We start from the raw sequence: 12965 nt of genomic DNA, 5'->3' as shown, positions 1-12965 counted from the left end.
ATAAATTTTTACTTTTATCTCTAATAAATGTTATTAAATTTAATTATTAGTATTTTTATTTAAAACATTTAATAAGGGTACAAACATAAAGAAGAGCATTAAAAATTGATAAACGTCTTGTAAATATGATTATATTTTTTCTCCTCTATTTGCCCTATAAATAAAATTAAAGGAGTATACTCTCTATTTGGTGCCCTGATTTACGAAGACGAAGAGCTTTCTTACAAGGATGATGCTGTAAAGGTAATCATTGTTCCTTTTGTGTATGAAAATTGAGGCTGCATCATGAAAGGTTTTTCCTTTGGTATATAAGAATAGTTTCTTTCTCCTTATTTCATTACTTGTTATATTCTTTGCTTTGATTAACTTTCTGTTTCTGTCTACTTTTGATTTATTAATTTACTTGTTTGTGTATAGAAAATGTCATATGAACAAGCATATTGTGTGCTTTTATTGTATTAATGACTTGTGATGTTGTATTGTTCTATTTTATTTCTCGCACACACACGCAAACATATAAATATTTTTTTATTTAATTATCAGGTTACCAATTCACCCATCGATCCAATCGGTTGAACCATAAGACTTGTGATCTGTTGACATTTTTAGTTCGCTATTCAGTCTGAATTTTAAAACATAGGATGATATTGATGTTCTAAGCTAACTTTTTGTTCAGTTGAAATATTTGCACGAACACTAATATTTAAAACTCTATTAGATCATGTAAAAACTCTTAGAAAGAGATTATACATATTTGAATTAGAAGTGCAAGCTTTTTTTTTTGGCCAAAAATAGAAGGGCAAGCTAACAATTTGAGATTATAAATAAATATATATATATATATATAACAAACTTAATTAAATCAAGAAAAAATTGATTAAAAAGGATACAATTTCATGTAGATATATCCTTTTAAAAAAACAAGTAAATATATGAAAAGGAAAATTTACATATTTCTAATGAGCAAATTAATTTTTAATAGATGCATAAATTTGTGAAAATTATTTCAAATTCCTTTCACCCAGCACTTTTGACTTATGTTGGGCCCACCAAGGGCTTATTTTAGGTAGTGTCTGGATTTCAGATTTGAAAATTTTATATTTCAAATTAGATAATATAAAAAAACTTTTAAAAGAAAAGGTCAAAGAGATATTGAAAGTAACTAGCTTATAATTTCAATTGACGAAAGACAAGTCACGAGAGCAAGAGATTGAATGAAAAGACGAGAGTAATAAAGGTCCAATAGTTAAAAAAACACGAAGAACATAGGAGAATTGAATTTTAAAATATTTAGGATTCAGGAAAAAATTTAAATTAGAAAGAAGTTTTAATAAAATAAAAATTTGGATATGAATCAAAGTTGAATCCATGAATTTTTATATATCCAAATGAGAGATTTAGTTAAAATTTGTGTTTAAATCCCTATAATCTGAACATTTAACAGTAAAAATTTTGATATTAGATATTAATATATTCACATTTACATGTCAGTATCCTAGATATACAAGCAAACCTCAAATTTACCAGTATTTATAAATATACTCAGGTATTCTTTGTCCTCTTTGCTAACTTGTAAATTTCAAAGTTTGCATCTTAAATTTTAGAGAAGAGCTTGTAATTTTGTAAATGTAAGAGATTTACTTGTAATTCTATATGTAAATCTTCATTAACCAATGTTAGAATTATGCAAATTCAATTATAAATCTTAAAAATTGATTTGTATATGAATGAGATTGACTTCAACATCTTAGATTTTACGTAATCTTAGATAAGGCTTTGTATTTCTAAGAGGTTAATTTGCACTCAAATATGTAATTACAGATTTACAAGTCAATTTCTTTTATTTACAACTAAATTTACATAATTTTTGCATTGGGTATTGAAATTTTACCTATTAAATTACAAGTCAACCTCTTCAATTTACAAGTTGACAGGGGCATAGAATACTCAAGTCCACTTGTAAATCTAATTTCAACTTTACTCTTAAATCTAGAAGAGTAACTTATACATATAAAGGTATTCATATTTAATTTAAATTTTTTAAAAAAATTAATTATTCTCTTTGATAGCTTGTTGACCGATCAACAATTACCCATCATGGATCAATGACCACCGACCAGTACCAATACCAATCATCATTAATGAAAAGTTATGGGTCAAATTTCAAGGGACATGTGTCACTCTAATAAAAATTGTCTACAACTAAATTCCAAAGACTCCAAATATTTTTACAAATTTGTAAGGCTTTATTTATAAATAAGTCCTCAAGAAAAATATAGCGAGCAATAGGCTTAAATATCACATTCTCTATCCCCATTCTTAATGCATAATTTTACAGTTGCAAATGATCTAATTCTTTAAATTTCTTTAGACACGTTGCTCACGTTGACTAAATGCCCCATTAATTGTCTTTATTTTTGTCCTCACTTTAAGGTTCCATCGTTGCACAAGCTTAGATTCCCCAATGTTACAGTGACATCATGTTGGTTTGACTAAATTTGTTTTTAAAAAAGTTTGTCTACGGAATATAATTCCTTATATGTGGTAAGTTAACCAGTAGGCCCCACCATCTTCTTTATTCTTCTCCTTCTTGCATAGTCCTCCGTTGTAATTTCTTCAGACATTGTGAGTAGACTTCTAATCATGTTGATAATATTGAAGAGAGAAATCTAATTTTTTGCCGTTATTAAACATATCTTCTATCTCTTGAAGTTGTTTAAGATGACATGTGTTATAAAATGTTACACTATGAATAATACTATCAAAGATATATTCTCTCTTTCTTGAAGTTGTTCAAGACAGCACTTATCATCATTAGATGCTATATTGTGGATAATACTAAAAAGAGAAATATAATCTTTTGCAATTACTAAGAATATATTTTCTCCCTCTTGAAGTTGTTTGAGACAACACATGTCATTAGATGAATAGATGCCACACAGTGGATATTATTAAAATGAGAAATCTAATCTTTTGTGATTATTAAAGAAATCTTCTCTCTTTTAAAATTGTTCAAGACAGCATGTGTCATTAGATGATACAGTGAATAATACTAAAGAGAAACATAATCTTTTGCAGTTATTAAAGATATATTCTCTTTTTTAAAGTTATTCAAGACGACACATGTCATCCGATGCAACACTGATTATTGTTGAATTATCTAAATTTTAATTCTTTGTTACAACTTTAGTTTGATGTTTTTTCCTTGTAAATATTCTTTTATTATGAAAAGAAGAAAAGGTCTACGTACATGAGATTGGCGGGTTCCCATTTATTATGTTTTCATATAAGTGAATTAATGTGTTAATTTGCTTGCTCATCAAATAGCTCACAGCGATTTCATTATTAAGACTCTTAATATTCCCTCATCTAAGGCCATGTTTGGTATCTTAAAATTGTGAGTAGGAAATGGAATCAGACGTGGAATTATTCAATTGACTTGTTTAGTATGCTGGAATTACTTTTTTGAAGGAATCTGATTCCATCAAAATTGATGGAATCCAATTCTATTGTAGAAGTCATGGAATTGACAACCTCAACATGAAATTGGCTTATGTGTCTTTAAAATAAAATAAAATAAAGGGTATTTTAAGTTTTAAAAGTACATTCTTTATTTATTAATTGCTAAGTTTTTTATTAAAAAAATAAAATAAAGGGTGTTTTGATTTTTCTATTTTAAATACATATACTTATTAAAATTATATCATGACTTCATCTTCATACCAAACACACTTTTAAACTCAATTCAATTCTAATTCTGATTCCGATTTTAATTCTAATTTCGATTCTAATTCTATCAAAAATTCTTCTATTATATCAAACGAGGCCTAAGTGTAGAAACTTTTTACCATTGGATTCCTAGTAATGGGTTTGTAATTACATGGTATATTAACCGTGGCCCTTTCTATTAAAAAAAAAATTGGGTTTCTTAAATTTATATCATCATCCTTCTTAGGTTAACCAAGATCTAACAAAATTTATATTTTCTATTGACATGCTAATAAGATTAACCTAATGCCTTCATTACTCTACCACTCCTTTTATTGCACAGTTCCAGTATTTCTGAAGATCTAATTCTTTAAAAGTATGCCCTAACATGTTTCTTAATTTGATCAAATCTTTACAATGCAAAATAGTAAATATAATGTACCTATTATATTTTTTTCTAAATAAATTTTATATTTTATTTTTTTAAAAATACTTTTTCGTATACTAAACAATGGTATAGTAGTAATCAAATGGTCTACTGCTCTCCCTATCCCTCAATTTATTGTACAAGCCCACTATTTCATGCGGCCTAATTACTTAAATGTATGTTGACATGTTGCTCAGATTATTAACCAAGCCTTGAATTTATTAGTTAGAGATACAAAGAGTGGTGAGCCGAATCTATCCCTCTCTTTAGGGGGACCAATTTTTTAAAATTTGGCTAAAATATATAAAACTTTTCTTGAACTTTGAATCAATTGCATATAATTCTCCTCATTTTTCAATGTTTAAAATTAACCATCCTAATATTTCTTTTTTTTTCAAAATCCCTGCCATTAATTAACTATTATTTTATTAGTATAGTTATTGTCATGTCATATTAATACAATACACATGGCACATAACATGAAAAAAAATACTCTTATTATTTTTAAATACAATTTAAGGAAGGGTAAAATTGTAATTTTTATTTTAACATACATGATGATTCTTTCATTTTTTTTTAGTTTAGCAATATTTTTTTCATTATTCACAGGTAATACAATTTAAGAAAAAAATTATAATTTTATTATTTTTGTCAATTAAAATAGCCTTTTATATTAAACAAATGAAAAAAAAATCTAAAAAGCTATCATTGATAAAAAATCATATTAACTTCATTACTTGTGTTGTTTATTTTCTTCAAACTCTTATTTGTTTGTAACTATTATTTTTTTCATTTGAATGAAGTTTTCAATACTTATTCAAACAAAAAGTATGTTTTGCTTTAGAATAAGATTTTTTTTTTTCTATTGGTGATTTGTATCGATTTTTTAAAAACAACTTGCAAAATATCATAATTTTTTATATTAAGGGATAAATTTTTATTTATATGATTCTTATCAATGACAGCTTTTAGATATTTTCTTTTCATTCTTTTAATATAAAAGGCTATTTTAATTAATAAAAAATAATAAAATTATAATTTTTCTCTTCAATTGTATTACTCATGAATAATGAGAATAATATTGCTTAACTAAAAAATGAAAGCACCATCATGTGTGTTAAAAATAAAAATTACAATTTTACCACTCCTTAAATTGTGTTAAAAAATAATAAAAATATTTTTTCAATATCATGTGCTGTGTGTATCGTATTAATATGATATGAAAAAATCAATATTAATAAAATAATAGTTAATTAATGAAAGGGGTTTTTGAAAAACAAAATGAAATGTTAAAAGGGTTAATTTTAAATATTGAATAATAAGGGAAGTTATATATAACTGTCTAAAGTTTGGAAGGATTTTATTGAAAAGAGTGTATGGTTCATGTTAAAAATCACTGCAAAAAGTTTCTAATGGTTTTTTTTACATGAAACTAAATATACATTTGGGTTAACCTTATGTTCTATTACTTTCTCTATTTTGCTCCTGATTACAATAATGATTTCACTCTTATTTATCTTAACATATAGGGTTAAGGTTCATTTTTATTCTTGAACATTTTTTTTTAGAAATGCTGGACACCTTATATTGAAAAGTGGGACAATTTTTTTCTTAAACTATTTTTCTGAGGAGCAAAAAGCCCTTTTTATTAGTCACTTGTTAACTTTTCCATTTTATGTTGATGTACCAAGTTTGAGGGGCCTACATGCAGTGACAGGTCTTTGGTGCTAAGTTGCCCCTAAACCTTGAAATATTGTTAAAATAAAATTTGATAAATATTATGAAAATATTAGGTATTTAATATTTAATAATTTAAATATTATTATTTATAAATATTCATTCAAAATTTATAAATTATTTTTTAAATATTAGTGGCTCAAACTAGTTATAGATTGCTTGCAATTTGTGAGTAAAGATCTGTAGATAATAATATAATAATATTTACAGATAAACTCATAAGCCATCAGACAAGTTTGATCATTACATGAATATTCAGCTGGAAAACCAAGGCCCACCTAGGCCACCGAAGAAGAAAATGGACTCGAAATCACATGTTAAAATGCCATCGCAGGGATAAAAGAGAAGAATGCTAGTTCCTCCAAAGAAGAGCCTCGAGCCTTCATATTATTATTCATAAGTATTATTATTATTAGACAGTCCACATAATAAAAACACCCACATGATAATAGGATTTAATTTGTAGCAGTTGAAAAAGTGGAAATAACAACACGATAATATATGAAAGATGGCGGACGCAAATAGCTGACGAGATCATCAAGGACATTGGAAGCCAGGAGGGACTTGCCTAGAGCAAACATTGAGAAGCAAGCTGAGATTGATTGGAACGTTGAGGTTGATGCCCGGAGCGCTAGCTCGTATGGCGGTGCAAAGGCAGACGGCGGCCTCAAGTCGACGAGTCCGTCAATGAGAGAGCAGCATGGGGTCACCGGTGGCTGACCGATTGTCACGTTCACTAAACCGTTCAACACATTGGCGCATGCTCCTATTTTTAGTGCGTCCCTGGGACACGTGCCTGTTCCATTTTCGGTTGCCGGTGATAGACCTAGAATTTTGAAACCGTGGGTAGGGCCCCTACCGTAGGGGCATCGTATATTTGCACGTGTGAAGATACACTTGTAATATAAAACATGCATCATATTTTCAGCAAGCTTTCCTGTGAAGTTTCATATTTTGGTAATGTTGAATTTTTTTTTCCAATTTTCAATACTATCAAAAATATATTTCTCTATGTGAGGAACCAAACAATCATTTAACAATCTATCTCCTATGCAATTTTGCTACTTTATGCTTGATGATATTTAGGGTTTTAGTTTTCTGAACTGAAGCAAGAAGAAATGAAAAAAAATAGAAACAAGAGGGGAAAGTCAGTTTCAATGAGAAGAAAATAAATAGCCATAAATAAAATAATGAAATATAAAATGTGCGATATTTTTTATGTGAGCTATGAATTATGAATATAAAAGATAATAAAAATGAATGACATTAGAAAGTAATATTATTTAGTATCCATGGGATGGGGATATATGATGCACATACTACATGTATTTAGTAAAGAAATTGCAATAAGTTTGTGGTGTCCATCCTTACCAACTCCGATTCCAATTCCAGTTTCGAGTGAGAGGCCAAGGATAGGTCTTGGGCTGGGCATTGGCTTTAAACTGCCATGACCAGAGACTGTGGAAAAGAAGAGAAGATTGAGAAGCAGGAAAAGAGCAAAAGGGGGAACAAGGTTTGGAGGCCATTGATAAGGTGATAAGGAAACCCTAGCAATAAGTGTATAGCTAGTGGAGCTTGGAAGAGATGAGAGGAATGGGAACCCAAGGGTTGTTTATATAGTGGTGGATATGTGGGTGGGGGACGTGAAAGAGTCAGCGAAGGATGTAATAGCAAGCATGTGTGAAGTAAATAGTATTTTATACATTTTCTATTTTCTTTCTAAGGTATTAAAAATCAAACAGAACATTAAACCAGTCAAAATAGTAGGTTAATAGTTAGTGGTTCAGCTGAGGGTCAACCAGGATTCAGATCGGTCTTAATTAAAATAATTTAATTTAATTATATATATGAATATTTATATTTGAATCCGAAAAAATTGAATATTTAAATAAAAAATATTAGTTCTATTTAAACAACCTAACAAAAATTCAATAAGGAGAAAAAATTCTTATACACATCAGCATAATCCCAATAAAAATTCAACTTAAAATAGTTTTAACGATTAGACAATTTTTTTTTTTTTGGAAACTCTAATTTAGTATTCTTTTAACAAGGAAAAAGTTGAAAATTGCAAGAGATAGAAGACGTCACAACTGAAAAAACAGCTTTTATATAATGTCTTTTATATAATGGTTATTTAAGTAAATAACCGTTACCGGGACTATATAATTGTTATATGCGATAACTATTATACAGTCTCCAGGTCTATATAGCAATTAAAATGAAAACCTGCTATATAGTCTCTATCTTTTAAAAGCCCACTTTATTATAACTAACTTTATTTTATTTTTGTTTGATGATCAAAAGAGTCTAAAACAATGTCACAAGGTTGATGATTGTGGCTATAATATCATGAGATATATGAAAGACATAATCAAACATGTGCCGGATGATAGGATATATGCACATCACTTAAACTTGATTTATCTTATGTTTGTGACTTAACAGTACTTCCATGATACATTTGAAGAGGAATATAGTCTAGCCCATATTGAAGAAGTCCTCCAAGAGTTGGACGAGAGTTTATTCAAGCGATGGATATAAAATAGATAACCACAACCATTTTAGCTTGCTTAATTTTGTTTGCAATATATAGGTTCTTTATACTTAGGCAAAATAAACTTACTTTGGCCAATTCTAGTTTTTGATTAACTTTGACTTTTTAAACTTACAATAGGTTTTACTTGGCAAATTTTTTTCTTATAATTACTTTAGTGTATATATATTTTTTGAGAATTCTAAAATATTTTTAAATAGATTTTAGAAGTTATTATAGGTTTGAATAACATGAATTTTGGTTGACATTGTAATGTTCTATTACTGGTGCATTTATGGGATATGTGTAATTTGTTTGCAGGTGACTCCCACTTTTTTTCAAAAAAGACTGAACTATATAGCCATTATTTCAAATAACCGCTATATAATTCTATAAATTTAATGGTTATTTTTAATAATCGTTATCTAGACATAACTATTTAGCAATTATTTTTAAAAAAAACTGCTAAATAGTTTCTAGGCAACCAATTGAAACTTGATCAAAACTAGGCAAAACTATTTAACGGTGTTTTTGAAATAATCGTTAAATATTGCACAACTATTTAGTGCATGGTTATTTTAAAAAAAACTGCTATATAATTTATTCAATGGTTTATTGAAACCAAAACTAAAAAAATCTATTCAATAGTTTTTTTTTTGTAAATAACCAATATATAGACTTGAACTATATAACAATTAAAAATTACTTTATAGTTTATCAAAAAAAAATTGCTATCTAGTTGCCCTTCAACTATATAGCACCTGATATATAATAGTTAAAAACCATTATACATTAGCAAAAATAACCATTATATAAAGGATTTTTTAGTAGTGCGTGCAAGGGAGGCTAAATTTGCTTTGGCAAGTGTGAGTTGAATGAAACAATAATGGGCAATTTGATCTCAATACTAATAAAAAAATTAATTTACCCATGTATTACACTTTCAAAAATATTTTCTCATATATTATAAATTTGAGACTTGGTTTATATTAGACCAAGATCCAATTTGTTTAAATATGAAAGTACAAAACTCAGTCTTTGTCAAACCGGGTTTAGTACTCATAATTAGAAAGGGGGAAAAAAAAAGTCTATGCATAGCCTTGTAAGATAACCTAACATACCATCCCATGTACCCTTACCCAACTTCTCACTTCCTCTCTCCCTCCACCCTCTCCCTCCCCCTTGTGTGTGTGAGTGATACAGGTGTTTAACTTGGTGCTCATCATATTAGAGTGATGAGATTTTGTTCATCGAGATCTTTATGTAAATGGTCTAAATTTAAAATTTAAAATTTGTATTTGTATTTTATATTTATTAATAAAAAATTAAAATATTTCTAAAAATATGTTCATAATCAATTTGGTATATTTGATATGAATAGCCTAATTTAATATTAAAAATTTTAATAAATTTTATAAATTGATTACCCATAGTTATCTTAGATAGTTCAGATTTAAAAATTTGAACATGTAATTTTTTAAAAGTACTCGTTAGAATATTATATTTATTTTTAAAATTATATTTCTCAAAATAAAAATTTATAAAAATTATTAAGAAATTAGTATTAATCTAGACTTCAAAAATACATCCAGATAGTCAATTTATATATATTATAAATATTTAATATTAAATTGGATTACTCATATTGAATTTGTATGGTCTTTTTTTTTTTTTGAATTAGTCAGTTGCTACACACCAAAGACAAACCCATATATTTGTATGTTATTATTATACAAATATTTTCATTTTAAAATTTATATCTTCTTTAAGGTATTTCAAAATTTTTTTCATATACATAATTACAATGTTAAATTTAGTAATGACACCACCATATATTATATACTCATTTCATTAAAAAAATGTAAGGCATTTAGTTAATTATTTTCAAACTAACACCATCTTTTATATTTACCTCTATTTATAAGAAATTTCACTTTAAAATAAATATAAAGTAATTTATTTATTATGAAAAAAATATTAATTACACTTTAAAATTATAAAATTCTTTATATTTTTTTACATTAAATTTTTCAAAAAATACCTTATATTTTTTAATAAAAAAAGTGTAACACAAAAATATATATACTCATGCACACGAGGAGGAGAGTGGAGGAAGAGATGAAGTGGAAAGTGAGAGAGGAGTACTTGAGATGGCAAGCTATTCTGCAAGGCCATGCATAGAATTTTTTTTTTTTTAAATTATGAATACAGAACTTGATAGAGATCGAGTTCTATTATTCCACATTAAAAGAATTTGGGTCTCTATGTGACTATGATATAAACCAAGTCTCAAATTTATAGCATCTAGAAAAATATTTTTGAAAGTGTAGCATGTAGGTAAATAATTTTTCTTTTTTTTTTATTGAGATCAAATTGCCCAATAATGGTGATTGACATATGAGCACTGTACTGTCATTTTTTTTAAAAAATAAATTTAAATCCTAGTTTTGATCCAAAAAAAATTATATCATAGCCATTGATTTTTCATGTTAGGAGATAACATTATCGTTGATTTGAAACCTCTCATTTTCCTAGTATGAGGCATCTTTTCCACTTCCCTCTCTAAAACCAATATTTTTTTGTAGTTCTTTTATCCTTCATTTTCAGATCTCGTATGAGAAACAGAAGGAAGGAAAAAATGTTGCCATGGGAGTGATTCAACCATGCAAGAAACCTCACTGTGTCTGTGAGAGTGCGTGCGCTTGCGCGTGTGGTTCAACAAAATAAGGTTTAATTGAAATCTTGGACTGGCCACTTGATCAATTTGCTAGTTTATTAGTTGACTCGCCAATCCAATCCAGTTTTCCATATAATAAGTAAATCAAACGATCTAGTACTCTCTCTATCCCTCCCCTTGTTGCATAACCCCACTATTGCTGAAGGTCTAATTACTTAAATGTATGTTGACATGTTGTTTAGATTATTAACGGACCATGAATTTATTAGTAGAGAATATAAAGAGTGGTGGGTCCAATATATCTCCCTTTTAGTGGGACCAAATTTTTTAAATTTTTATTGATAAGAGTGTTTGGTTTCATGTTAAAAATCACAGCAAAAATGTATTAAATAGTTTTTAACATGAAACTAAATATGCACTTGGGTTAACCAAATATTCCATTACTTTCTCTATTTCTTTCCTTATTACACAACACCATTGTTGTAAATGATTTTATTCTTTAAATTTATATGAAAGAATCGCATTTATAGGCCTTTCAAGAGAATTATTCATAGATAGGGACAATAACAAATTACCACACCATTTGGAAAAAAAAAAAGAGCAAAGAAAAAGAGCCGCTAATACCATTTTAACAACAAATAATTTGTATTAGTTTTTGTCTACGAATAATTCTTTTGAAATGTGATTCTTCCAATTTATATTTACATATAATGTTCCAGTTGACAAAATCCCAACTCTTTAAACAAGGCAATCTATCAATTGAAGTTTTGGGCTTTTTGACCTGCGTGCTTTAGGACCTGCATGCTGTAAGGGGAAAAATTCCCAATATAGTACATGGTGGAAAGAATTTGTCACATTACTGCAAATTCAAACTCAATTTATACCAAACTAATTTATAAACATGATAGATTTAAAAGAAATTGGCCTAACATTGAAAATGAAAATAGATTAGATCAGACTAGACCTGAGCTTATGTGGTAAGCCAAAAGCTTGAGCTTGGCCTGAAACTTATATAAAGCTTTCTATAATTAGTGGAGCTTGAAAGAGATAAGAGGAATGAGAAGTCAAGGATGATTTATGTAGTAGTGGATATGTGGGTGATGGACCTTACGAGTCAGGGAAGGATGTAAAGCATGTGTGAAGTAAATATTATTATTTTATGAATATTTCTATTTTGTTTTTTAAAAATAATTTTTTAAAAAGTGAATGATAAAGTATTGAAGATTAAACTGATCATTGAACTAGTCAAAACAATCGATCAAAGGTTAATGGTTTAATGAGGAGTAAACCTGGAGTCAAACAGATATTAATTAAAATAATTTAATTTAATTTATACTTATAAATATTTACATTTGAATATGAAAAAATGAATTTAAATAAAAAATATTAATTTTACTTAAAAAAGCTAACAAAAATTCAATAAAAAGATAAAAAATTTATATAAGTTAGCACAATTCTAATAAAAATTCAGCAAAATCAGCAAAGGTAAAAGTTGAAAATTGCAAGACATAGAAAAGGTACATGGGAGGCTAAATTTGTTTGGCATGCGTGAGTTCAATGAAACAATAATGGTGATTGACATATGAGTACGGGACCGTACTATCATTTCATTTTTTCTTTTAATAAATTTAAATCATAGTTTTGACCAAAAAAAATTTAAATCATGGCCACTGATTTTTTCAGGAGATAACATTACCGTTGATCTGATGCCTCCATTTTCACAAGGCATCTTTTCTACTTTTTTCCCTTTAAAACTTCAAATTAGCTTTTCTCCATTTCTTTTTTATTTATTTCCATTCTGTTTCTCATGTCAAGCATTAGGCTGTTTTTTTAGACAGATCAACCATTGGATCAAACTTTGAATTATTAAAATTTTAAAT

General features: G+C 27.7%; 1 protein-coding gene across 1 annotated transcript; it reads right to left on the bottom strand.

Annotated features, from left to right (window-relative positions):
* Positions 1–6409: 6409 nt before the first annotated feature.
* On the bottom strand, positions 6410–7398 carry LOC129314588 (putative lipid-binding protein AIR1). The gene is given in 4 exon segments (XM_054958066.1): positions 6410–6543; positions 6546–6698; positions 7280–7376; positions 7378–7398. Coding segments are annotated over 4 exon segments (405 nt in total).
* Between the last annotated feature and the right edge of the window lie 5567 nt (positions 7399–12965).

The sequence above is a fragment of the Prosopis cineraria genome, unplaced genomic scaffold, assembly GCF_029017545.1.
Source record: "Prosopis cineraria cultivar Desert tree isolate PC_DT_omini unplaced genomic scaffold, ASM2901754v1 PC6, whole genome shotgun sequence".
Classification (NCBI taxonomy): Eukaryota; Viridiplantae; Streptophyta; class Magnoliopsida; order Fabales; family Fabaceae; genus Prosopis; species Prosopis cineraria.
The sequence above is the reverse complement of the archived record's forward strand: the minus strand, read 5'-3'. Positions and strand labels throughout refer to the sequence as shown.